This window comes from Gymnoscopelus microlampas, assembly GCF_963454915.1.
Source record: "Gymnoscopelus microlampas genome assembly, chromosome: 4".
Taxonomy (NCBI): Eukaryota; Metazoa; Chordata; class Actinopteri; order Myctophiformes; family Myctophidae; genus Gymnoscopelus; species Gymnoscopelus microlampas.
In genome coordinates this window covers 19,884,814-19,910,688 of record NC_139941.1, presented here as the reverse complement: position 1 = coordinate 19,910,688, position 25,875 = coordinate 19,884,814, and the positions used below count along the sequence as shown (strand labels likewise).

The following is a 25,875-nucleotide window of genomic DNA, read 5'->3' as shown; positions in this document are numbered from 1 at the left end:
CAGCAGCTATAGCTAACATGCACAACTAAACTTTGCTGATACATAAAACTCAAAACTAGGTTCAACTAAAAAGGGGATCTTAACTAATTAACAGCAGCCAAAACATCAGTAAGAAAAAAAAATATGCCTACTAACTAGCTTACTCAAAATGGACAGGCCACTTGAAAACAGTTCATATAATATGGAGGGATGGGGGATCTATTTAATTTTATGGGCTTTATGTATTTTTTTGATGAGGATGGAGTACCAGCGTGATAAGAGGATTTAGATTTAAGAGATAAACTTTAGTGATGATTAAGTAGTAGTAATAGTGTGCCATTTCTTTTAGCTACAGTGACGTCATGTCCTAGTATGTAAGAATAGGGGAATGGAATCAAAGCTGAAAACAAGGTGCTTGTTGGTCAAATACCCGGATGTGTGTCTAAAAGGATAGAGAGGAATTCATGGGAAACAGTTAATATCTAGAACATATTTTATTTTGCGGTTTAATTTTTTGTTTTTATAGACACAATATTTGTTTGAACCTCAAATATTTTACTGAATTCCTTTGTTTTCATATTCCCAGAAGTAGGCTACTCCTTCACATTTTAAAACAGCAGGTTGAATAATCAAATTTCCCTGGATTTCTTAAATCATGAAGCAACTCTCCATATAGGCCACAGGCATTTCTGCCTGTCTAATTTCAGCCCGTTTGCATTTTCTTCAAAACACTACATTTGCACCATTGCACCATATTGCACAACCTTTCAGAAATGTGTCCACACAGTTACAAGCTTGCGAGTCACGTGATTATTTGCAGTGTTCTTCGCAGGTTTAGTTTGAAATTCTGGAACAAATGGTATCAATCTCTTCTGGAGCAAATATGGCCAAAGTGTATCTATTATGCTTACAAAATAAGACAAATAGCATAAAGATATACCCAGTGCACACACATCAGAATATCATTAAAAACACACAGGCAAAGTCAAAACTCAAACATTAAAATCTAAAAAATAACCGCACCTGATTGGTGGCAATGCTTACTTTGCTTACTTTCTTAATTGAGTAGAGCATATCATACATTTTACGTGGAATAGAAAAATATCATTATAACATTATTAGTTTACCTTTATTCATTAAACCAAACCAAGTTGATGTAGCCTATATGTTGAATGAAACTACATAATTCATCTGAAAGAATGAAGGATTACTGCATGTTTTTTGTGAGGGTACCTACCCTAGGGGACACGGGGAGAACATGCAAAATCCACACAGAAAGGCCCTGTCGCCAACCCCCAGACTACATGGTTATACTATTCTCTAGTTCGGTAGGGTTTAAGTAGTTGTAAGGCACTACCAGTCCTGTGTTTCTTGCTGCAATAGCCTCACTGAGGAAGGAGAGCTCTGCTTGGAATTCCTTGATCATCTGCTTTGGGGCAGGCTCATCAAAGTGTTCATCAGGATATAAACCCAGGGGAATCTGGAAAAGATGGAAAACAATCAGAGGTGGAAGAAGTTCTCAGATGTGTTACTTAAGTAAAAGTAGAAAAGTTAAGTACAAGTAAAAGGGGTATTAAAAATGTTAGTTGAATAAAAGTTCAAAGTATTGGCATCAATATATACCTATGTACCAAAAGTAAAAGTACTCAAAATCTTTGCAAAATAGACGATCTAGCTTGTTGATCAAACTCGTTTCAAATCACAACAAATAACAGGCTTATGTGGGTAATGTACTTAAAAAAAAAAAAAAAAGTTTTGTACATGGTGTTATTTTCTCTGCATTTTTGTGTTGGTATTTGAACTGTTTGGTTGCTACTATATATGTCTATGAAATTAATACTAAGGACCTCAACGGAAACAAGTCCGCAAGGACATTTTTGGATGGACCTTTTAGACAAAAGTATACAATACAATTTTCAATCAATCGATCAATATATGTTTTGTATTAAGAATCTAATCTAGAAAGTAACTTCTGTATAGTGACTAAAGTTTTCAAATAATTGTAGTGGAGTAAAAAGTACAATATTTGCACACGTATAGAGCATTGAAAAATTAACATACAGTACTACTCAAGTAAAGTATAAGTGCCTCAGAATTTTAAATAAGTACAGTACTTTAGTAAATGTACTTAGTCACTTTCCACCACTGAAAACAAAGTCTCACAGCTATTACTTATCAGTCATGATGGCAACATGATTCAACCATGCCTAGTAAAACTTACAGAGTCCTTGTATTTCCTGGTGAGTACCCAATCAAGTAACACAAATCTGACTGCATCTCCAACTCTCGGAAGTGTCTCAAACATCGTCTTCATGCTAGACTGTCCCTTAATGGTTGGAGGAGCTTTACGCAGTGCGAGAGGGGAGTTTGGGACCCAACCTTGATAGTCAAACTAAAATTGAGATGAGAGAATGCACATATTTAAAAGTCACAATAAAACAAATCACAATTAAACAGGCAACAAACAGACTCAGATAGTCCTTTGTGCCGCTAGCTATGAAGATATATAACAAGGCACACAATGGTCACTCAGCTCGCTCAGTAGACTAATTGCCAAGAAACAAGCCGTTCAACAGAATCTGCTGAGGGTGTGATAGTGTTGTATATTGTATGTGCATATACTGTATATATGGCACCACTCACTTCACACTGGGTGTGCTTTTTTAGCTGCTGTACTGTCCATGGCGACTTAATTTCCCTCACGGGATCAATGAAGGTCGTTGAAGATCTTATCTTAGCCATTGCATTGGGTTGTGAGATGTGGTGAAGTGAAATCTACTTATAATATATAGCCACTTGGTGGCTAAGTTGACAAAACCAGCCAAACTTAAGTAGCATGTAAAAGTATGCTTCAACAACTGCAAACATGTCTTTTGGGGTCATTATGCACAGTTTAAGGTGCACTCAGTAGAGCACAAATCTGCCAGGAGGCTTGATCTAATACCTTCCTCCATATTTCTGTCATTCATGGGGCAAAGAGATAATACAGGACTCTGGATGGTGGTGCGTGCAACCAACGTAGAGAGGCCATAGGAGACATCTTTGGGAGTGAACACATAGTGTTGCATGCTATCACAGTCCAAAATATGACTTTACAATGTGTATGTGACCCAGCCAACTGACCCTGTCAGTAGATCCTGTGCATCATACTTAACAGATTTCTATCATTTAATGTGTAATCTGCAATGTGTGATTGTTCTATATAAAAAGCACTCTTCGGGCGTTTGGCCTTGAACCATTTTGTTTGCTCGATTAACACTGGTGTGTGTTTTGCAACAAGGAAGATTTAATTGAAATATCTTACCTGCCCAAGGTGGACTGCAGCATGTTGACATGATACAGTAAAGATCAGCATGGTTATGAACTTGATCACTTCCTCCACAGTGTGAAAGGCTGCAGGAATCCCTGTTTAGATCAACATCAACAGACATTTTAATATCTTGAAGCTTGGGCATTCATTATTTATTAGAGCTTTGACTTCATAGCAGGTTAAATCACAGCCTTGCATTTTCCAATTGAGAAATACCACCAACATTGCACTATTCACAAATCCATGTTTTTGTGATCATTTATGAATATAAGTAAAGTAAAAACTTGAAAGTTCATTTTACAAGGCATTAGCCTGGCACCAGTATTAGTAAATTGCTGACCCTTGATAGAAACTTTTGGTCTCTCAGATCTTCAGGACCTTTGGCGGTGTCTTGTCAACTACAGTATAGTACAGTACCTGCAGCAATGCGTGACAGTGTATTGTAATCGGTCCTGTCAGTTTGTGTGTTTAACAAGAAACATGAAGGGAATGCTTAGTTCCCCGAACACGGGCCAATTGTGTTCGTATAGATAGACAAAGCTGGATGTAACACAGTGGATTCAAACACGACACTCCATGGTAGTGGGCACCTACTTTACCACTGCACCACCGCCCCTCATGTCCCCAATATGACAATCGCGGCACAGATGGAAAAGTTAGTGCCCATGAAATGCTTTGTGCACAGTTCAACGCACAACATGGACATATGGCCACTATTTCCTGTCTACTGGGAAGCTTTTCTTTTTCTTTTTCTATTTAGTTTTTGACTTTTACGAGGCTGGACACATGACTTCCGAGATCCACTTGGAAGCCATATTAGACCATGTCTGAGAATGAATATCAATCGGTTCAAACGCTTCAGTCTGTGTCAGGAGAAGCACAGCCTCTAGGAGGCTTTAGTCCGGCTTTTAGACACACGTAAAAAGGTCCTGTGAAGTGCAACATTAAACAAAGCTTTACAACTGTTTAAAGATGATGTTTACTAGTGTATGTTAACTAGTTTGTCAACAGCATACCGTAGGTTGTAATATACCTGAGCTTTTGTTTCCTAAGAAGGCTTTGGTGAATATCTCGTTGATCCAGTCCTGGAGTTCAGAGTCTCTACACACATCACTGTCTGAGGGGTAATAGTGCTCCACTATTGCTCTCACAAAGCTGGAGATACATAATGACAAGTATTTAAATATCACTGGCCTAAACGTATAGTTATATACATTTCTATGCAGATGAAATAGATAATTATATAACATTATGTCATAAAATTATAGAAATTGGTGTCAACACCAAAAGTTCATCACTCTCTTTAATAGCTTTCATAAAACCTCACTTCATAAATTTCCAAAAAAGAAAATTCAGAGAATAAACAACAAGGAAGTCAAACGATACAAGAACATGTTATCACATCAAGTGGCTCCTGGGTGTGACTGTATGTCATGTGTAACACATCCTCCTGCCCCTGCAACTATAAGCCAGTCAATCTAAGCCAAAAGAAAGGCCCAACCAAAAGAAATTGCAATAGTAACGTGATTGCAATGTTCTTATTGGTCCCAATACCCTCCTACATCATATGTTAAAAGTGTTCATTCATGGATTTAGTGGAACCTACTTTTGTCAAGGTCAAAAGCAAAGTTTTGAGGTTTTAAAACGTTGGCGTCTTGGTCAAATGGTGTTAAATATTGGAGGGTTTATGTAGAGTTATCCAACATATTTGGTGTATTTTCTTGAGTTTTGGGGGTCAATCTTGCCAATAAAACACTTTTTGAGAGGATATTTTAATGTCTTATGCTTGTATTTGGGGTACCAATACCCCAACACCCATTTGTTTGTCGCATTTGGCACTTAGTTTGTGCCACACTGCTCATTTGGGAGTAAAATGAAATTACACCGTTCCGGGAGGTATATTTTCCTAGGTTTTTAGTCTGTTCTTAAGCATGCATAGAGGTACCACAATAAATAAATACATCTTTTGTATCCATTTTTTCAATTGATATATAGCAATTTAAAGACCCCGGCAGCCATCTTGGATGCCAATTTAACCTAATTTGTGTGACGCTGAAGGCATGAAGGCCCCACATTTCAACCCCTAAATTGACCTTGATCCACTAAGTATATATTAGTTTTAATATGTTATTTGGATGACCCTAAGGATCATAAAAAAATCCTGAATGATACTATTGCAATTTCTTTTGGGTCAAGCCACAAATCGACAAGACTACTATTCCCCAAGCCACTTACTGTAACCACAAAAATACCACAAAACTAGAAAAAGTGCTCCTCGGAGCACAGGTCTCCGCCAGGTCAGGTAGGTTAGTGTGGGCCACCAATGTTCGGAATTCGCCAATCAGGCGCTGTAATAGGGCAATGTTGAAAGGGTGGCATTGTTCCGCAAAGTAGTGCCAATGTGCGTGCAAAGTTTCACCGCAATCGGGCGCTGCGTTCATGATTTGCAACATTTTGTTCAAAACGGACCACTTTAGATCAGTCTTAGACAATCAGGATGGAATATGAAAAATCAAACTGATCCGTCTTGATCGCATGACTATAGAGATCAATGTCTACCGATTTGTATGAAATTTGGATAAGATCTGAAGGAGTAATATAAAAAAATGTTTTATATAAGTATATCGTCGGTGTCCAGCCGGGAACAGCTAACTCCATTTTCGGTTTTTTTTTTTTTTTTTATAAATCAATGCTATTAAACCCCCTTTACATCTGTGTAAAAGGAAAAAACAAAAAAAACAATGAAAAGTATTAAAAAGCGCCTCGGACGAAAACTCCCAACTCCATTGGATCCTCAAACTGTCCGTCAAAAACAAACAATTCCCCCCTCTCGTCTACACAGTGCTGCTTCACAGCATTAGCAGTGCGCGTTGCGCAGTGAACGACGAGGAGGAACACGTAAACAGACTCCCCGTAGTCTGTTAAAACTATGCAGTGTACCTGTTTATCAAACTTAGCACTGACGCTAATGTTATGAAAACAAGTAATTATATTTCTAAAATCTATTTAGTGTTTAATGAGTTGAGCATTGTGATAAGAAGAAAGACGTTCATAGCATTTCTGTCGCACTAGTGTTCTACCTCTTTGCAGAAGTTATTGTAATATTTAAAGTCCTGTTTATTGTTTTAGGCCTAAATAATAAGTGTCATGAAGCATCAGGGCATTAATTCAAACGTTGTTGTGATGCATTGTGAGCTTGGAGATCCATTGTTAGCTTTTGGGAATCTGTACCCTTTTGAAACCTCTCTCTCAGCAGCGAGTGGAGCTACTGTTGTTTGGACACCTAACTCCATTTCAGCTTGATTTCTGCTCGTCTGAAACTTCTAACTCCACTCGCGCTGGGTAAAGTGTTGATTTACCCGCGATTTGGGTAAAGTGTTGATAATATAAGGACACATGCAAGTATCTCACAATATATACAGTCACTATACCAACTTTGATGAGGTAGTATTGCTTTGTTTTAAAAATATAAGGTTTTCTTCATTTTCTGAAAAACGTATATTTTGTTTTTTCGTTTCCTGAACAATGAGCGTTTTGGAGTTAGCCGTTTCTGGCTGGACAGCAGAGATATATAACTTCTGGTGGCGCTATAAAAGGCAGATGTGAAAAATGCAGGGCAAAGGTTTTTCCCTGGCCTCAAGGGAGTGCACACCTTGCAGAGACAAATATAGTACATTATTTTCAAAACATTTTAGGATTTATTTTTTCTCTTTCTTTCATTTTCTTTCTTTCTTTCGTTCCTTTTTTTGCCTAATGCCATGCCCAAAATAGAGATGCCAGGGTTAAAGTTGTTAAAGGGCCGTAGCAGTGGTCTGGTAAGGACCTGCAATCTAAATGAGTGCGGTCTTTGCCAACGTGCTTGGTTCAATGACGGTCACACAACAATGGTTAATGCTCACCTGTTGATGATGTTCCACAGCTTCAGTCCATCATCTCTGTAGTAGAAGTTTGGGACAGACTCCAGTCCTCGTGCTCTGATGTTCTCTGGCAGACAGAGGGAGCTGTAGGTTGTTTCAGAATGAGACCTTCCCATGATCTCAATAAAACCCTCTGGTGTTAGCGAAGTCTGAATAAATAATGAGCGTTAGACAAGGTTAGGGCTGTGTAGACCAAGGCATTTCTTGCTTTTGAATTGTTGAGAGTGCCGCACTGAGCATCTATTTTGCGTTGCACATTCACGTCAGGCGTTTGTATCCGGTCGAGAGTTGAAATAATACTGTAAGAGACTATCTCTTACTGGTTAATTTTTTTTGAATAAAAATATACTTTGAAAATCAGCAGCAATTCAAGTTTGAATATTATTCTTACTGTAGACAACGTTCCTCCAGGTGACAGAAGTATTTTGCGGGCAAGTACATTTATTGGGAAGATATAACGGAAGTGTGGGATCAGCAACTGGACAGACAAGGAGGAGGAAGAACCATGTCAAAGATTAATCACAAACCCAGAATCATACACAGTGGTACAATATTCAAGTTTTATTGTGCAAAACTCAATTTTCTATAAAGTTATGTTATGTTTATACAGCAGCCATATGACCTAGAGGTTAGGTAACAGTAATGAAAAAGCAGTGTGTTATTCATAATCATAAAGGTTTTGTGGATATAGTTAAAATGTCATTGAGTTGTGAGTGACATTAAAAACGCTGAAAGATTTCTGCTATATATACATACATATAGTAAAATAATTTAAATGATCTTCATGACCATACCTTGTAGAGAGGATGAATCACTGGAAAGCTTCGCAGAGTTGCAACTGCTAATGCTTCTGCCAAATAGTGAGTGTTCAATAGATGATACACAAACTGGTGGTAGATGCCATCTGCATGTTTCACAAACATCTTGGCCAGCAACCAGTCACACTCTGGGTCACTGGGCAGAAAAATTGGATTCTGCTCTGATGGCTGTTGGGTCAGCTGGGATGTTAAAAGGAAAATAAATCTTTTTTACATTTTCATGTAAAAACTCGGGCTTTAAATGTTCTCAGTGTCTCATCCTTAATGGTCAAGTACAGTAGTAGTCAAACAAACTTGACCAGTGATCCCATATCGATGCTCATATTCCTTTGACAGTGTGACTGACTATACAGTAACTGAATGACCTCATCAGTGAAATACCTGAATTGCAATGGGCATCAGTTTATTCTCTGGGTTCATGTAAAACAAGCAGAGACCAGGTGTCAAAGGCAGAACTTCACCATTCTCCACCTTAGTGGACAATCCAACCAATCCCTTGTAGTCACAGAGGAATATATTGCCTTTCTGCGTGAGAGAAGAAACTAGATTATAGATACAACATATTTGTACTTCCTGGATGTCACAGGCATTAACACAACCATTAATTGAAACGGACCAATATAATAGACGGATTCATTACCTCCATTTCGATCTGGAGAGAGCTACCGCTGTCTAAGAAGGGCTTCACCATCTCCTCTGTGACTGGAAAGTTGTGAGGAAGCTCCAAGCAGCGCTGAATGATATTTGGGTTGATTCCATTCAGAAACTGGAATCCATAAAAGTCATCCTCCATCCAGTGTTCGGAGACATACTCTACAGGAATGACAATTGGTAAATGTTTTATTTATAATGTATTGTACACCGCATATAAATGTTTCTGTTTCCTAATGGTCAGAGAGTATTTCATTCTCAGATGTGGATGTAATGCAACATGGCCAATTATACCCTACGTGCATGTAAGCAATAATCCTTGTAGTTATTCAATGAGAATGTTCCAGTGAGTTACACTACAAACTTTAGAGTCCATTTCTACCTGACAGTTGTGTCTTTTTGAACAAGAAAACATTTTTTATGGCCTCAAAGTCCGCCCACTGCTCAGTAGAGTTTATCATTCCCTTCAGTTTGAGTTCAGCCACACTGGAAAAAGAAAATAAAGTTACTATTTTTCATCAACATTTTATACTAGGTCTATTTGTCCTTGTTATACAGTACAGTATGTAGAGATCCTGAACAATATAGACTCACCTCATTTCTTTTTCAAGAGCAATTTCTAAAGATTTAGAGACTGAGAAACGGTATTCATCAGGGATCTCAGAATCTTCCATATAAGTGGAGATGTGTGGCATTAATTGACCAGCTGTCCCCCACCTGTAGGGAATGACATCATGAAAAACGTAATATTTGTATATTTGATACTATAACGACAACCCTTCTTGCAGTATGTAATTGTGCACACATAAAACTCACTGGTACAAGTCGTTGTGACATATTAACTCTCTTTTTCGGTGGTCGGTCAGAAGGGGATGGTCATCCTCAAAGGCCTTCATGGCTGAGGATAAAGAAGACTAATAGTTATATCATGGAAAACATCAAGAAAACATCAGAGTCATCACATAAATGGGAGTGAATGTTTGACCACAATTACCGTGTATATTATAGAGTAACAAAGTCCACTCCTCCCACTACCTCTGGGTCATGGCGTTATTTTTTGTATTGGATTTCCCATAGGGGAATCTTAGATCGCGTCATAAGAACTGTGTTCCAAAAATAAACAAACCACCCAGGAGATTTTGTCAGGTATGTGACTCTATGATATCGATTTGATAATCGCCCGGCTGATTTGTTTATTTCTGGAATACAGTTCTTATATGATGATTTAAGATTCCCCTATGGGAAATCCAATATAAAAATAATAACCTAGGATGATAGCACCCTCTGGCGGCAGTGATGTCAGACTTTGGCGCTCTATAGTGTCTATTTTATTTGGAACACACCTTTCCCTCCTCTCAGCTCTATCGGTTTCCCATTGTACACCCATCTGTAGCATGGGAAAAGGATGACATCGTCCTCTGGAGTAGTCACCACAATCTTAGAACAGAACCATGCATCGTCTGCGATATCTAGGACAAAGGATTTTTTCTCCAGTTTGACCAATAGAAGTTGCCCAAGATGTAAACTGGTTTTCACAGGGTAGCCCCTAGTCTGTATGAAAAAAAGAAGGAGTAAAAATAGTCAGGGAAATGGTCTGGCAGGTTTGAAACTGTACAATTTATCTAGCCAGTCGCACAAGTAATGCAACTAATTAGATCTCCCCTTGTAAAGGATATTGGAGCAACAGAGTTGGCGGACACAACTCAGACCCCTGTCTTTGATGATTTAATTATACTAACATTACAATACAAACATACTCTAACACTTCTAGGCCAATAGGTTATAAACCTAGGAAAGGAAACATAAACAACAACACAACAACAAATTACTGACATGAAATATACACACAGGAACGAGGGGTAAGCACGGACATCCAAAATAGTAAGTGCTGGACAACAATACGTACATGAGAAAAAAAGAAGGGAAATCCGCACACCGATTGAGCTGCCAATGGAAGAGTCTGGTTTATTAATAGGCTCTATGCACAGCAGCCATATTGTGAAGACATTCACAGGTGTTACCAATGATACTAATGCCTCCAAGATGGAACCCAGGTAGGTAATTTCCTCCTTTCTTGTGATAACATCATCACCCGCTTTGATCGTGAGACTCTCAGCCTTGCAAAGGTTAGAACTGGACCCAAAGAGGATGGATTCAGTTTTACCCAGGTGTAATGATAGTTTGTTGTCGGAGAGCCAGATACGGATCGTGTCGAGATCCGTATCTGGAGCTCAGAGTTTTCTCAACCTGCAGCCTGTCCCTGTCCGAGACCAGCAGAGCAGAGTCATCTGCGAACAGGAACAGTTTGCAGTTGCAAGCTTAAGCTGCCGCTGATTGTATTGTGCCTCTCCTTCCTGTATTTAAACTGCCTTGCCTTGTAATGTATCGAGACCTGATGAAGACCGACAGTGGTCAAAACGTTGCCTAACAAATGAATACACCAGACTCTTCCATTGGGAGCTCAATCGGTGTGCGGACTTCCCTTCTTTTTTTCTCATGAAATATACACACAACACTGTAAAACATATCAGAAACACATACATTCATTGTTGTGTAAACACTCTCAATTCTTACCGTCAGTCTCTCGGAGCTCGCAATGGAAAATGACGAACGCAGCAATAACACCTTGTCAACTAATAACACTGATGCCTGCAGGACACTTCGTACTGACTAGTGAGCATCCACTCTATTTACATGGTCTACCCATGTGGGTGAAACCTTCTGTTGATTAATCATGTGACTTGGTACTGTCTTAAATGACGCAACTCAGGCTCCAGTACTGTTCTCTAACAGTGGCTACTGTCATTATCTGATCTAATCAATCAACTCTCTCAACACTCTTATGTGACATGTACAAAGTCCCCTGGTTTCAACAGTGCAGTGTTACAGCTGTATTTCTTAGAATTGCATATATTTGTATTTATTATGGCTAAATATCCTGAAACATTCTGAAAATAAGATACAGGAAGGCGCTAGAAGAACACATGTGCAGGTAACATGCCAATACAAACGCCAGGTTACATCATAATAATGGATTATTCTACAGAAACTTTACAGCTTGGGATTCAAAAATGTAATGCTACGAGAGGCGGGGAGAGGGCAGGTTTTAAAGAATGAGCCTTTCTGGTCAGCAGTTCTTGAGGAGGGGTGGAGTACAGTTGTTTAAAAAACAGAAAATACATTTTCAGGTCGGGATACCAATTTTATCCAATCATATTCAATCAGGAGAGAGAACTCATACAGGATAAACAATTGAAATGGGAAGTGATGGCATAAAGAAATTAGCACACAAAATTGAAACTGGAACACTTAAAAATGTAGCTGATGAATGGGCACTCTCTCCTGATTGGTTGGAAATTTGCAACCCATGCTGAAAATGTATTTTCTGTTTATTAAGAAAAAACAGAATGAATACTATCAGAACATAGTGCTTCCACCTTTTAACATTTTTTTTTTGTTTTGACCAAAACATATCACTTACCCTACCTTTAAGCTTCTATTATTGTCTCTGCCAGGCCGAAAGGCATGGCCGAGACTATGTCCGATATTTCATATTCCATCGTAATTGGCTAACATTGGCTTCCAAAGTTTGCAGGATAGGTCCCTTTTGAACAAAATACCTCAAATCATGAACGCAGCGTGCGATTTCTGTGAAATTTCGCACGCACATTCCCACTAGACAGAGGAAGAAATGCCACCCTTTTCACATTGGCCTGTTATAGCGCCACCAGCAGGTCTAATTTAGCAAACACATTTTTGGAACAAAATGCCTCAAATTATGAATGCAGTGTCCGATTGCCGTGAAAGGCCTAAGAAGAAATGGCACCCTTTTCACATTGGCCTATTATAGTGCCACCAGGAGGCCACAATAACCTACCTGACCTGGCGCTCCGAGCGTCTATATATTTCAACGGCTATAATATAGTAATATAGTCGAAGTAACCAGGGTTGCATTGCTCATGGGACGGCCTTGCACGCTGATAGAGTTGAATTATTTAACTCTAAGATTAGATGGAAAAAGATGGTTTGGTGCTAAGACCCCCCACCACCCAAAGAAATGATAGTCACACACCGGTACGTCCAAAAATGATCAGTCTGTATTGCCTGAGCGTGCACACGGAGACAGTACAAGTTACAGACAAGAATAACAATCACACACTCATGATTCAATAACAGGCAATAGTATTTACAAGTTGGAGTCCGGACATCAGATATAAGGTGGATCCTAACGATTGGTTAAGACCCTCAGACGTCAGATCATATCTGATGAGCTGTCAGGCATCAGGGTGTCATCATAATAAGTTGTTGTCTTAGGGTGTCCTTGTGTACAATTCTCGGTTCCATAAACAAGTTGTTCCTTCGATATCATAGGACATGTGCATGGTTCTATCTGTGACAGGATGACAGCTGACAAAAGGGAATTAGTGACGATGTTGGGTCCAACAGAGATATCGGTCATCGTACAGAGATACAGGTCATTAGGACATTGAACACACCATTTGACATTAAAGCGCAAAGCGTTGACAAGACAAGTTTTACTGATTTGGAAACATATGGAGCCGGCACCAGATAACAACTATGGAACCAGCTATGGCCTTGGAAGGGAAAATACAGTAGACTTACTGAAGTATAGGCCCAAAAAGACACCACTATATTAAATTGACATTTTAAGCAGGTTTATGACCCTAGACACATTATGATAATTATGATAACGAGATTTAACTCTATCAAGCCTACATCTTATCATGATTTGGATAGGGTCAAAGGGCAAGCTGATCAATTCTTGTACCTTGTGACATTATTCAAACCAAACCAGACAGGCAAACTTTACATTGTGGCTGAGTAAGGATACAGAAATTTCAATGACTTAAGGGCAAAAATAAATGGTTAGTTATTCAGATAACGTACACATTTTTTACTTCTTCAAAAGGACTGTATAATTTATTCAGATATTAATTCAAAATTGTACTTCTTCAAAAGGACTGTATATAATGGTTATTTATTTAATTAGGAAGCAAAACATGGTTATATTTCATGAAATTGTAAGACACACCACACAACAAAGTTTTCCCCTTGCATCTTTGCAAATAACTTATTATAATTCAAAGAAATCTCAGCTAATGTACTGTCCCAATCAAACCTTTTCAACATGTGTGGATTAATCCATTTTTAGCACAGTTAATGACCCATAGCAGTGGAGCTTAGAGTGAAAGAAAACTGACCAGTCTGACAAGTTTTCAAATTGAAATCTGACAAGAAACTTACGTCTCTGGTCAAAGACGATTCTGTGCATGTTCAGAAATAGAAAAGTTACCCTCCTCGTGTTGAGCTGTGGTCCTGTGCATCTTTATCAAGTCCAAGTATTTAAAAATGGAACGGTACACTTCTGAACCTGTATTTATTACATCTTTACACTTTATTTTGGGAAAAACCTACGTGGAATGGTCTTAAAACTCAAGAAATACATCCCGATTGCATGTAGGCATGTAGGCATCAAACATCTGTCTATCCAACTGTGGAACTGATTGATTATGATGATGATAATGATGACGATGACGAATGCTGAAGAATTGATATTGGTATGACAGTTATGATGATGATGATGATGATGATCATTGATTATCATCATCATCAAGTACCTCTCAAGCCATAAACCGACTCTGTCACGGACCCTGTGGTCCACAGACTTGGACCTCCTCTCTGTCCCCAAGGCAAACAAGCAAACCATGTTCTGAACCTTGTTCTGAAGGCTCTGTCGGGGACAGAGTCTTCAGTGTGGCAGCCCCCACCCTGTGGAACTCTCTCCCAATAGGGATTGGTCATGCTCCTGCTCCATGCTCATGCAACACTGGACTCTTAAGGCTGTGTGTCTTGAAAAGACACCTATTCTCTCAGGCTTATGGCATATAGTTGTTTGTTGTTTTGTTTGTTAGTTTGTCTGTTGGTTGTTCATTGTTTTTGAAAGGCGCTATATAAATTCAAGCTACTATTATTATTATTTTTTGTATTATTATTAAAGTGAATGAAAGAGAGAAAATGATTTCCCCCACATGTTCTGTTCCAAAAAAGTGTCACACTTTCTTCATTATTTGAATATGGTTGGTGTCTTTGAAGACTGATAACTGTGACTAAGCTACCACTTGGGAAAGGCTATCATGATCAAATATCATCTAGGGATATAGACCTATTCAAAATACAAAACTAGAATTTGCAAACGTTGCACTTGAGTGACCCTGATTAGTGAAAATGCTGTTCACATCGTATCACAACGTGAGGTGTTGTGTACAAGTTCCTTAAGTTAGTTTATTGGATAAAAACAGAGCACAGAGTACAGGAGTCAGCCTTGCTGCATGGTGTAGCTGTTGGAAGGGGCCGCGTACCAGAGGCGGGGTTTCTTTGTCTTCACAGTATTTATATCTAGACTTCACATGTGTGTGTATGCACTTGCATACGTTGCTTTCGTGTCACGTGTGCATTGGATGTGCACGGAGCTAGGTGTGTGCTACAGTACATCTCTGTACTGTGTGTGTGTGTGTGTGTGTGTGTGTGTGTGTGTGTGTGTGTGTGTGTGTGTGTGAGTCTGAGCTAGCCATTAATTGTACCTGTCACAATGTTCTACTCTGGCTGGAACATACTTTCTGTACATCGTGAGGCCTTCCGCTAAAGACAGTGTGTGTCACCAGTGTCCAGATACTACCTACTCATTTGGTAAAATGTACAAATATTGGTAGTCTTACTTTGCTTTGTGTTTCACAGAACACTATGATTCAATGCTGTTTAGAAAATTCCATAATGCTTATTTTCACACAGTGCTCTCTTCGGGGAATTAAACCGGGATTAGAATTTTGATTTTTTTTAAAAAGGACTATTCTTGGACTCTGTGTGGTTACTCTTACAGAATACCTATGTTGTATTTATTTTTATAATCTGGTCATTAGTTGAGCCAAGAAGTTACTGTATTACTGTTGTAGTGAGGCTATATCACTGTTCATAAAGACTCGATACACTCATCAAAGCACACCACAAGACCATGAAACAAACTTTTAGACTGCTTGTAAATATCTGACATGTTGGTGGTCACGGTCAGTGCTGTCTGGCATACACCCAACAGAAAAACTGGCAGTGCAGTAGGCCTACTTGGCCCTTTGATTATTGTGATTGCGATGCTCCTAGTTTTGAAATGTATTTGCCTGAACAAATTCCCGTTGTCTATTCTCTTATCTTGGGTGCCAGCAATTCTTTCAATTGTATTCGATTATACTTTTGCACTACATCATTTCCTTTTTATTTTTTACTTTTATTTTATTGCAATTATGGAACAAATGGTACCAATCTCTTCTGGAGCAAATACGGCCAAAGTGTATAAGGTTACAAAATAAGACAAATAGCATAAAGATATACCTCATGCATACACGTCAGAATATTATGAAAAACACACAAAGTCAAAACTCAAACATTAAAATCTAAAAAAGAACAGCACCTGATTGGTGGTAATGCTTACTTTGCTTACTTTCTTAATTTAGTAGAGCATATCATGAATTTTACGTGGAATAGAAAAAGATTGACCATTATTAGTTTACCTTTATTCATTAAAACAAGCAACCATACTTTGAAACCAAAATTTTGACCGCTCTTGTCGATGCATTTCCATAAATAGTTGATGTAGCCTATATGTTGAATGAAACTACACAATTCATCTGAAATAATGATATAATCATGAACAATGGTCTGAATGATGATTAACTGTAGATTTAAAAATAGGCAATAATAAGCCTTACAGTAAAACGGTAAGGGGATGTGGTCTAAACATACTCTGTTTTCTGATGTAGAATAATTAAAAATGCTTCATTAGGTGGCTAAATATGACCAATGTGACCAATGTCTTCATCAGGGTCACAGGGAGTTAAGCAATGTTATGCTTCACTCCCAGACTAAAGTGTTATACATGCAAACTCCACACAGAAAGGCCCTGTCGCCAACCCCCAGACTACATGGTTATACTATTCTCTAGTTCGGTAGGGTTTAAGTAGTTGTAAGGCACTACCAGTCCTGTGTTTCTTGCTGCAATAGCCTCACTGAGGAAGGAGAGCTCTGCTTGGAATTCCTTGATAATCTGCTTTGGGGCAGGCTCATCAAAGTGTTCCTCAGGATATAAACCCAGGGGAATCTGGAAAAGATGGAGAACAATCAGAGGTGGAAGAAGTTTTCAGATGTGTTACTTAAGTAAAAGTAGAAAAGTTAAGTACAAGTAAAAGGGGTATTAAAAATGTTAGTTGAATAAAAGTTCAAAGTATTGGCATCAATATATACCTATGTACCAAAAGTAAAAGTACTCAAAATCTTTGCAAAATAGACGATCTAGCTTGTTGATCAAACTCGTTTCAAATCACAACAAATAACAGGCTTATGTGGGTAATGTACTTTAAAAAAAAAAAATGTTTTGTACATGGTGTTATTTTCTCTGCATTTTTGTGTTGGTATTTGAACTGTTTGGTTGCTACTATATATGTCTATGAAATTAATACTAAGGACCTCAACGGAAACAAGTCCGCAAGGACATTTTTGGATGGACCTTTTAGACAAAAGTATACAATACAATTTTCAATCAATCGATCAATATACGTATTGTATTAAGAATCTAATCTAGAAAGTAACTACTGTATAGTGACTAGAGTTTTCAAATAATTGTAGTGGAGTAAAAAGTACAATATTTGCACACGTATAGAGTATTGAAAAATTAACATACAGTACTACTCAATTAAAGTATAAGTGCCTCAGAATTTTAAATAAGTACAGTACTTTAGTAAATGTACTTAGTCACTTTCCACCACTGAAAACAAAGTCTCACAGCTATTACTTATCAGTCATGATGGCAACATGATTCAACCATGCCTAGTAAAACTTACAGAGTCCTTGTATTTCCTGGTGAGTACCCAATCAAGTAACACAAATCTGACTGCATCTCCAACTCTCGGAAGTGTCTCAAACATCGTCTTCATGCTAGACTGTCCCTTAATGGTTGGAGGAGCTTTACGCAGTGCGAGAGGGGAGTTTGGGACCCAACCTTGATAGTCAAACTAAAATTGAGATGAGAGAATGCACATATTTAAAAGTCACAATAAAACAAATCACAATTAAACAGGCAACAAACAGACTCAGATAGTCCTTTGTGCCGCTAGCTATGAAGATATATAACAAGGCACACAATGGTCACTCAGCTCGCTCAGTAGACTAATTGCCAAGAAACAAGCCGTTCAACAGAATCTGCTGAGGGTGTGATAGTGTTGTATATTGTATGTGCATATACTGTATATATGGCACCACTCACTTCACACTGGGTGTGCTTTTTTAGCTGCTGTACTGTCCATGGCGACTTAATTTCCCTCACGGGATCAATGAAGGTCGTATCTTATCTTAGCCATTGCATTGGGTTGTGAGATGTGGTGAAGTGAAATCTACTTATAATAAATAGCCACTTGGTGGCTAAGTTGACAAAACCAGCCAAACTTAAGTAGCATGTAAAAGTATGCTTCAACAACTGCAAACATGTCTTTTGGGGTCATTATGCACAGTTTAAGGTGCACTCAGTAGAGCACAAATCTGCCAGGAGGCTTGATCTAATACCTTCCTCCATATTTCTGTCATTCATGGGGCAAAGAGATACTACAGGACTCTGGATGGTGGTGCGTGCAACCAACGTAGAGAGGCTATAGGAGACATCTTTGGGAGTGAACACATAGTGTTGCATACTATCACAGTCCAAAATATGACTTTACAATGTGTATGTGACCCAGACAACTGACCCTGTCAGTAGATCCTGTGCATCATACTTAACAGATTTGTCATTTAATGTGTAATCTGCAATGTGTGATTGTTCTATATAAAAAGCACTCTTCGGGCGTTTGGCCCTGAACCATTTTGTTTGCTCGATTAACACTGGTGTGTGTTTTGCAACAAGGAAGATTTAATTGAAATATCTTACCTGCCCAAGGTGGACTGCAGCATGTTGACATGATACAGTAAAGATCAGCATGGTTATGAACTTGATCACTTCCTCCACAGTGTGAAAGGCTGCAGGAATCCCTGTTTAGATCAACATCAACAGACATTTTAATATCTTGAAGCTTGGGCATTCATTATTTATTAGAGCTTTGACTTCATAGCAGGTTAAATCACAGCCTTGCATTTTCCAATTGAGAAATACCAGCAACATTGCACTATTCACAAATCCATGTTTTTGTGATAATTTATGAATATAAGTAAAGTAAAAACTTGAAAGTTCATTTTACAAGGCATTAGCCTGGCACCACTATTAGTAAATTGCTGACCCTTGATTGAAACTTTTGGTCTCTCAGATCTTCAGGACCTTTGGCGGTGTCTTGTCAACTACAGTATAGTACAGTACCTGCAGCAATGCGTGACAGTGTGTGTGTTGTGTGTTTGTTGGAAAATTAACAAGAAACATGAAGGGAATGCTTAGCTCCCCCGAACACGGGCCAATTGTGTTCGTATAGATAGACAAAGCTGGATGTAACACAGTGGATTCAAACACGACACTCCATGGTAGTGGGCACCTACTTTACCACTGCACCACCGCCCCTCATGTCCCCAATATGACAATCGCGGCACAGATGGAAAAGTTAGTGCCCATGAAATGCTTTGTGCACAGTTCAACGCACAACATGGACATATGGCCACTATTTCCTGTCTACTGGGAAGCTTTTCTTTTTCTTTTTCTATTTAGTTTTTGACTTTTACGAGGCTGGACACATGACTTCCGAGATCCACTTGGAAGCCATATTAGACCATGTCTGAGAATGAATATCAATCGGTTCAAACGCTTCAGTCTGTGTCAGGAGAAGCACAGCCTCTAGGAGGCTTTAGTCCGGCTTTTAGACACACGTAAAAAGGTCCTGTGAAGTGCAACATTAAACAAAGCTTTACAACTGTTTAAAGATGATGTTTACTAGTGTATGTTAACTAGTTTGTCAACAGCATACCGTAGGTTGTAATATACCTGAGCTTTTGTTTCCTAAGAAGGCTTTGGTGAATATCTCGTTGATCCAGTCCTGGAGTTCAGAGTCTCTACACACATCACTGTCTGAGGGGTAATAGTGCTCCACTATTGCTCTCACAAAGCTGGAGATACATAATGACAAGTATTTAAATATCACTGGCCTAAACGTATAGTTATATACATTTCTATGCAGATGAAATAGATAATTATATAACATTATGTCATAAAATTATAGAAATTGGTGTCAACACCAAAAGTTCATCACTCTCTTTAATAGCTTTCATAAAACCTCACTTCATAAATTTCCAAAAAAGAAAATTCAGAGAATAAACAACAAGGAAGTCAAACGATACAAGAACATGTTATCACATCAAGTGGCTCCTGGGTGTGACTGTATGTCATGTGTAACACATCCTCCTGCCCCTGCAACTATAAGCCAGTCAATCTAAGCCAAAAGAAAGGCCCAACCAAAAGAAATTGCAATAGTAACGTGATTGCAATGTTCTTATTGGTCCCAATACCCTCCTACATCATATGTTAAAAGTGTTCATTCATGGATTTAGTGGAACCTACTTTTGTCAAGGTCAAAAGCAAAGTTTTGAGGTTTTAAAACGTTGGCGTCTTGGTCAAATGGTGTTAAATATTGGAGGGTTTATGTAGAGTTATCCAACATATTTGGTGTATTTTCTTGAGTTTTGGGGGTCAATCTTGCCAATAAAACACTTTTTGAGAGGATATTTTAATGTCTTATGCTTGTATTTGGGGTACCAATACCCCAACACCCATTTGTTTGTCGCATTTGGCACTTAGTTTGTGCCACACTGCTCATTTGGGAGTAAAATGAAATTACACCGTTCCGGGAGGTATATTTTCCTAGGTTTTTAGTCTGTTCTTAAGCATGCATAGAGGTACCACAATAAATAAATAAATCTTTTGTATCCATTTTTTCAATTGATATATAGCAATTTAAAGACCCCGGCAGCCATCTTGGATGCCAATTTAACCTAATTTGTGTGACGCTGAAGGCATGAAGGCCCCACATTTCAACCCCTAAATTGACCTTGATCCACTAAGTATATATTAGTTTTAATATGTTATTTGGATGACCCTAAGAATCATAAAAAAATCCTGAATGATACTATTGCAATTTCTTTTGGGTCAAGCCACAAATCGACAAGACTATTCCCCAAGCCACTTAACCACAAAAATACCACAAAACTAGAAAAAGTGCTCCTCGGAGCACAGGTCTCCGCCAGGTCAGGTAGGTTAGTGTGGGCCACCAATGTTCGGAATTCGCCAATCAGGCGCTGTAATAGGGCAATGTTGAAAGGGTGGCATTGTTCCGCAAAGTAGTGCCAATGTGCGTGCAAAGTTTCACCGCAATCGGGCGCTGCGTTCATGATTTGCAACATTTTGTTCAAAACGGGCCACTCCTGCAAACTTTAGATCAGTCTTAGACAATCAGGATGGAATATGAAAAATCAAACTGATCCGTCTTGATCGCATGACTATAGAGATCAATGTCTACCGATTTGTATGAAATTTGGATAAGATCTGAAGGAGTAATATAAAAAAATGTTTTATATAAGTATATATAACTTCTGGTGGCGCTATAAAAGGCAGATGTGAAAAATGCAGGGCAAAGGTTTTTCCCTGGCCTCAAGGGAGTGCACACCTTGCAGAGACAAATATAGTACATTATTTTCAAAACATTTTAGGATTTATTTTTTCTCTTTCTTTCATTTTCTTTCTTTCTTTCGTTCCTTTTTTTGCCTAATGCCATGCCCAAAATGGAGATGCCAGGGTTAAAGTTGTTAAAGGGCCGTAGCAGTGGTCTGGTAAGGACCTGCAATCTAAATGAGTGCGGTCTTTGCCAACGTGCTTGGTTCAATGACGGTCACACAACAATGGTTAATGATCACCTGTTGATGATGTTCCACAGCTTCAGTCCATCATCTCTGTAGCAGAAGTTTGGGACAGACTCCAGTCCTCGTGCTCTGATGTTCTCTGGCAGACAGAGGGAGCTGTAGGTTGTTTCAGAATGAGACCTTCCCATGATCTCAATAAAACCCTCTGGTGTTAGCGAAGTCTGAATAAATAATGAGCGTTAGACAAGGTTAGGGCTGTGTAGACCAAGGCATTTCTTGCTTTTGAATTGTTGAGAGTGCCGCACTGAGCATCTATTTTGCGTTGCACATTCACGTCAGGCGTTTGTATCCGGTCGAGAGTTGAAATATTTTCAACTCAATACTGTAAGAGACTATCTCTTACTGGTTAATTTTTTTTGAATAAAAATCTACTTTGAAAATCAGCAGCAATTCAAGTTTGAATATTATTCTTACTGTAGACAACGTTCCTCCAGGTGACAGAAGTATTTTGCGGGCAAGAACATTTATTGGGAAGATATAACGGAAGTGTGGGATCAGCAACTGGACAGACAAGGAGGAGGAAGAACCATGTCAAAGATTAATCACAAACCCAGAATCATACACAGTGGTACAATATTCAAGTTTTATTGTGCAAAACTCAATTTTCTATAAAGTTATGTTATGTTTATACAGCAGCCATATGACCTAGATGTTAGGTAACAGTAATGAAAAAGCAGTGTGTTATTCATAATCATAAAGGTTTTGTGGATATAGTTAAAATGTCATTGAGTTGTGAGTGACATTAAAAACGCTGAAAGATTTCTGCTATATATACATACATATAGTAAAATAATTTAAATGATCTTCATGACCATACCTTGTAGAGAGGATGAATCACTGGAAAGCTTCGCAGAGTTGCAACTGCTAATGCTTCTGCCAAATAGTGAGTGTTCAATAGATGATACACAAACTGGTGGTAGATGCCATCTGCATGTTTCACAAACATCTTGGCCAGCAACCAGTCACACTCTGGGTCACTGGGCAGAAAAATTGGATTCTGCTCTGATGGCTGTTGGGTCAGCTGGGATGTTAAAAGGAAAATAAATCTTTTTTACATTTTCATGTAAAAACTCGGGCTTTAAATGTTCTCAGTGTCTCATCCTTAATGGTCAAGTACAGTAGTAGTCAAACAAACTTGACCAGTGATCCCATATCGATGCTCATATTCCTTTGACAGTGTGACTGACTATACAGTAACTGAATGACCTCATCAGTGAAATACCTGAATTGCAATGGGCATCAGTTTATTCTCTGGGTTCATGTAAAACAAGCAGAGACCAGGTGTCAAAGGCAGAACTTCACCATTCTCCACCTTAGTGGACAATCCAACCAATCCCTTGTAGTCACAGAGGAATATATTGCCTTTCTGCGTGAGAGAAGAAACTAGATTATAGATACAACATATTTGTACTTCCTGGATGTCACAGGCATTAACACAACCATTAATTGAAACGGACCAATATAATAGACGGATTCATTACCTCCATTTCGATCTGGAGAGAGCTACCGCTGTCTAAGAAGGGCTTCACCATCTCCTCTGTGACTGGAAAGTTGTGAGGAAGCTCCAAGCAGCGCTGAATGATATTTGGGTTGATTCCATTCAGAAACTGGAATCCATAAAAGTCATCCTCCATCCAGTGTTCGGAGACATACTCTACAGGAATGACAATTGGTAAATGTTTTATTTATAATGTATTGTACACCGCATATAAATGTTTCTGTTTCCTAATGGTCAGAGAGTATTTCATTCTCAGATGTGGATGTAATGCAACATGGCCAATTATACCCTACGTGCATGTAAGCAATAATCCTTGTAGTTATTCAATGAGAATGTTCCAGTGAGTTACACTACAAACTTTAGAGTCCATTTCTACCTGACATTTGTGTCTTTTTGAACAAGAAAACATTTTTTATGGCCTCAAAGTCCGCCCACTGCTCAGTAGAGTTCATCATTCCCTTCAGTTTGAGTTCAGCCACACTGGAAAAAGAAAAAAAAGTTACTATTTTTCATCAACATTTTATACTAGGTCTATTTGTCCTTGTTATACAGTACAGTATGTAGAGATCCTGAACAATATAGACTCACCTCTTTTCTTTTTCAAGAGCAATTTCTAAAGATTTAGAGACTGAGAAACGGTATTCATCAGGGATCTCAGAATCGTCCATATAAGTGGAGATGTGTGGCATTAATTGACCAGCTGTCCCCCACCTGTAGGGAATGACATCATGAAAAACGTAATATTTGTACATTTGATACTATAACGACAACCCTTCTTGCAGTATGTAATTGTGCACACATAAAACTCACTGGTACAAGTCGTTGTGACATATTAACTCTCTTTTTCGGTGGTCGGTCAGAAGGGGATGGTCATCCTCAAAGGCCTTCATGGCTGAGGATAAAGAAGACTAATAGTTATATCATGGAAAACATCAAGAAAACATCAGAGTCATCACATAAAATGGGAGTGAATGTTTGACCACAATTACCGTGTATATTATAGAGTACAAAAGTCCACTCCTCCCACTACCTCTGGGTCATGGCGTTATTTTTTGTATTGGATTTCCCATAGGGGAATCTTAGATCGCGTCATAAGAACTGTGTTCCAAAAGAAACAAACCACCCAGGAGATTTTGTCAGGTATGTGACTCTATGATATCGATTTGATAATCGCCCGGCTGATTTGTTTATTTCTGGAATACAGTTCTTATATGATAATTTAAGATTCCCCTATGGGAAATCCAATATAAAAATAATAACCTAGGGGGATAGCACCCTCTGGCGGCAGTGATGTCAGACTTTGGCGCTCTATAGTGTCTATTTTATTTGGAACACACCTTTCCCTCCTCTCAGCTCTATCGGTTTCCCATTGTACACCCATCTGTAGCATGGGAAAAGGATGACATCGTCCTCTGGAGTAGTCACCACAATCTTAGAACAGAACCATGCATCGTCTGCGATATCTAGGACAAAGGATTTTTTCTCCAGTTTGACCAATAGAAGTTGCCCAAGATGTAAACTGGTTTTCACAGGGTAGCCCCTAGTCTGTATGAAAAAAAGAAGGAGTAAAAATAGTCAGGGAAACTTGTTGAGGTTCTTTTGAGCAAGGCAGACACCAGACTTCAAAGACTGGCCAGTGTTATCTATGTTAAAGTAGTATTCAATGCTAAAATGTACTTCAACACAAATTAAGGATGCATGCGTTCCAAAAAACATTGCTGAAAAATGACCTTTCTTTCCTTCTTAAATAAAAGTAAATGGCAACACATCCCTTTAAATTAGCTTACCGTTCCAGTAATTAAACCTATTTTGTTCAAACGTGTGTGTTCACTCTCTCCTTCAGTTCCAATTAAGGTGACATATATGCAGTTTACTGTCCCTGCAAGTGCCTGGTCACCAGTTGTCACCTCAAGCTTGTACTCAGCCATGATCGCTCTGTGTCTGGAATAAAGAAATAAAAAGGCTTCAAATTAATTCTGTCTATTATAAAAGTATTCGCCTTGCCTACTTGTTAACTAGTTGTACAAACTCTTGTTTTATTGTTGTATTGTTTTATTGGATCTTGTTTAGTCAATACACTTATTTGTTTTAGCTCTTGCTCATTTGATTTTGCCATTTGTCTCATCTGTTTAAGAAAGTAGGTAGCTGATATATTGCACTTTTACCTTAGCGCTAGGTATACTCTTGGCTGCTTGTTTTAGCAGAAAATGCACTTAAGACTTCTAGTGATTAGTAGTTTTGTTCCCTACCTATGTTGAATGCACTTATTGTAAGTCGCTTTGGATAAAAGCGTCTGCTAAATGACTGTAATGTAATGTAATGTATCCAAGTAGGCTTATGACGATTTGGATGACCCCCGTTGTAATCAGGGGTTATTATGGCTCCCTGGTTCCTTTGCAGCAGGCTTATTAGAGTAACCAGGAAAACCTGGTGCCAGCTACTGTATACAAAGCCCAATTTATACTTGGCTGTGCGAAAATAGTCGCAAGCTCACAAAGCATTGTGGGCTTGTAGATCGTCTTTCAATCTATTTTGGAACAGGCACATATCTACAAGTAAATGATCTATTGTAGTTCTAGCATCTAAATAGCGAGACAAAGATAATAAACAAAAAGCAGGACAGTGCTGAAAAAGAGCATGTGTAAGATTCAGTACTCAGTTCACACAAATAAAGTTTCATTCATGTATATCCGTTTGAACAGCATGAAGCAACTTACTGTGACAGATGGCCTTAGCAGAGTGTGGTTTCAGTAGAAT

General features: G+C 38.6%; 2 protein-coding genes across 2 annotated transcripts; both read right to left on the bottom strand.

The window, feature by feature from the left end:
• Positions 1–1,279: 1,279 nt before the first annotated feature.
• Positions 1,280–14,403, bottom strand: LOC311044007 (hydroperoxide isomerase ALOXE3-like; the record flags this gene model as incomplete). Its single annotated transcript, XM_084055430.1, has 14 exons — positions 1,280–1,459; positions 2,201–2,371; positions 3,284–3,384; positions 4,323–4,444; positions 7,189–7,355; positions 7,598–7,684; positions 8,001–8,204; positions 8,406–8,549; positions 8,665–8,837; positions 9,058–9,161; positions 9,270–9,392; positions 9,492–9,573; positions 10,019–10,226; positions 14,335–14,403. The coding sequence occupies 14 exons, from the start codon at positions 14,401–14,403 to the stop codon at positions 1,280–1,282; spliced, it is 1,935 nt and encodes a 644-aa protein (XP_083911556.1).
• A 2,259-nt stretch (positions 14,404–16,662) lies between these two features.
• LOC311044006 (hydroperoxide isomerase ALOXE3-like) lies at positions 16,663–25,046 on the bottom strand (the record flags this gene model as incomplete). Its single annotated transcript, XM_084055429.1, has 14 exons — positions 16,663–16,842; positions 17,582–17,752; positions 18,658–18,758; positions 19,693–19,814; positions 21,615–21,781; positions 22,035–22,121; positions 22,438–22,641; positions 22,843–22,986; positions 23,102–23,274; positions 23,495–23,598; positions 23,707–23,829; positions 23,929–24,010; positions 24,456–24,663; positions 24,993–25,046. The coding sequence occupies 14 exons, from the start codon at positions 25,044–25,046 to the stop codon at positions 16,663–16,665; spliced, it is 1,920 nt and encodes a 639-aa protein (XP_083911555.1).
• Positions 25,047–25,875: the final 829 nt, after the last annotated feature.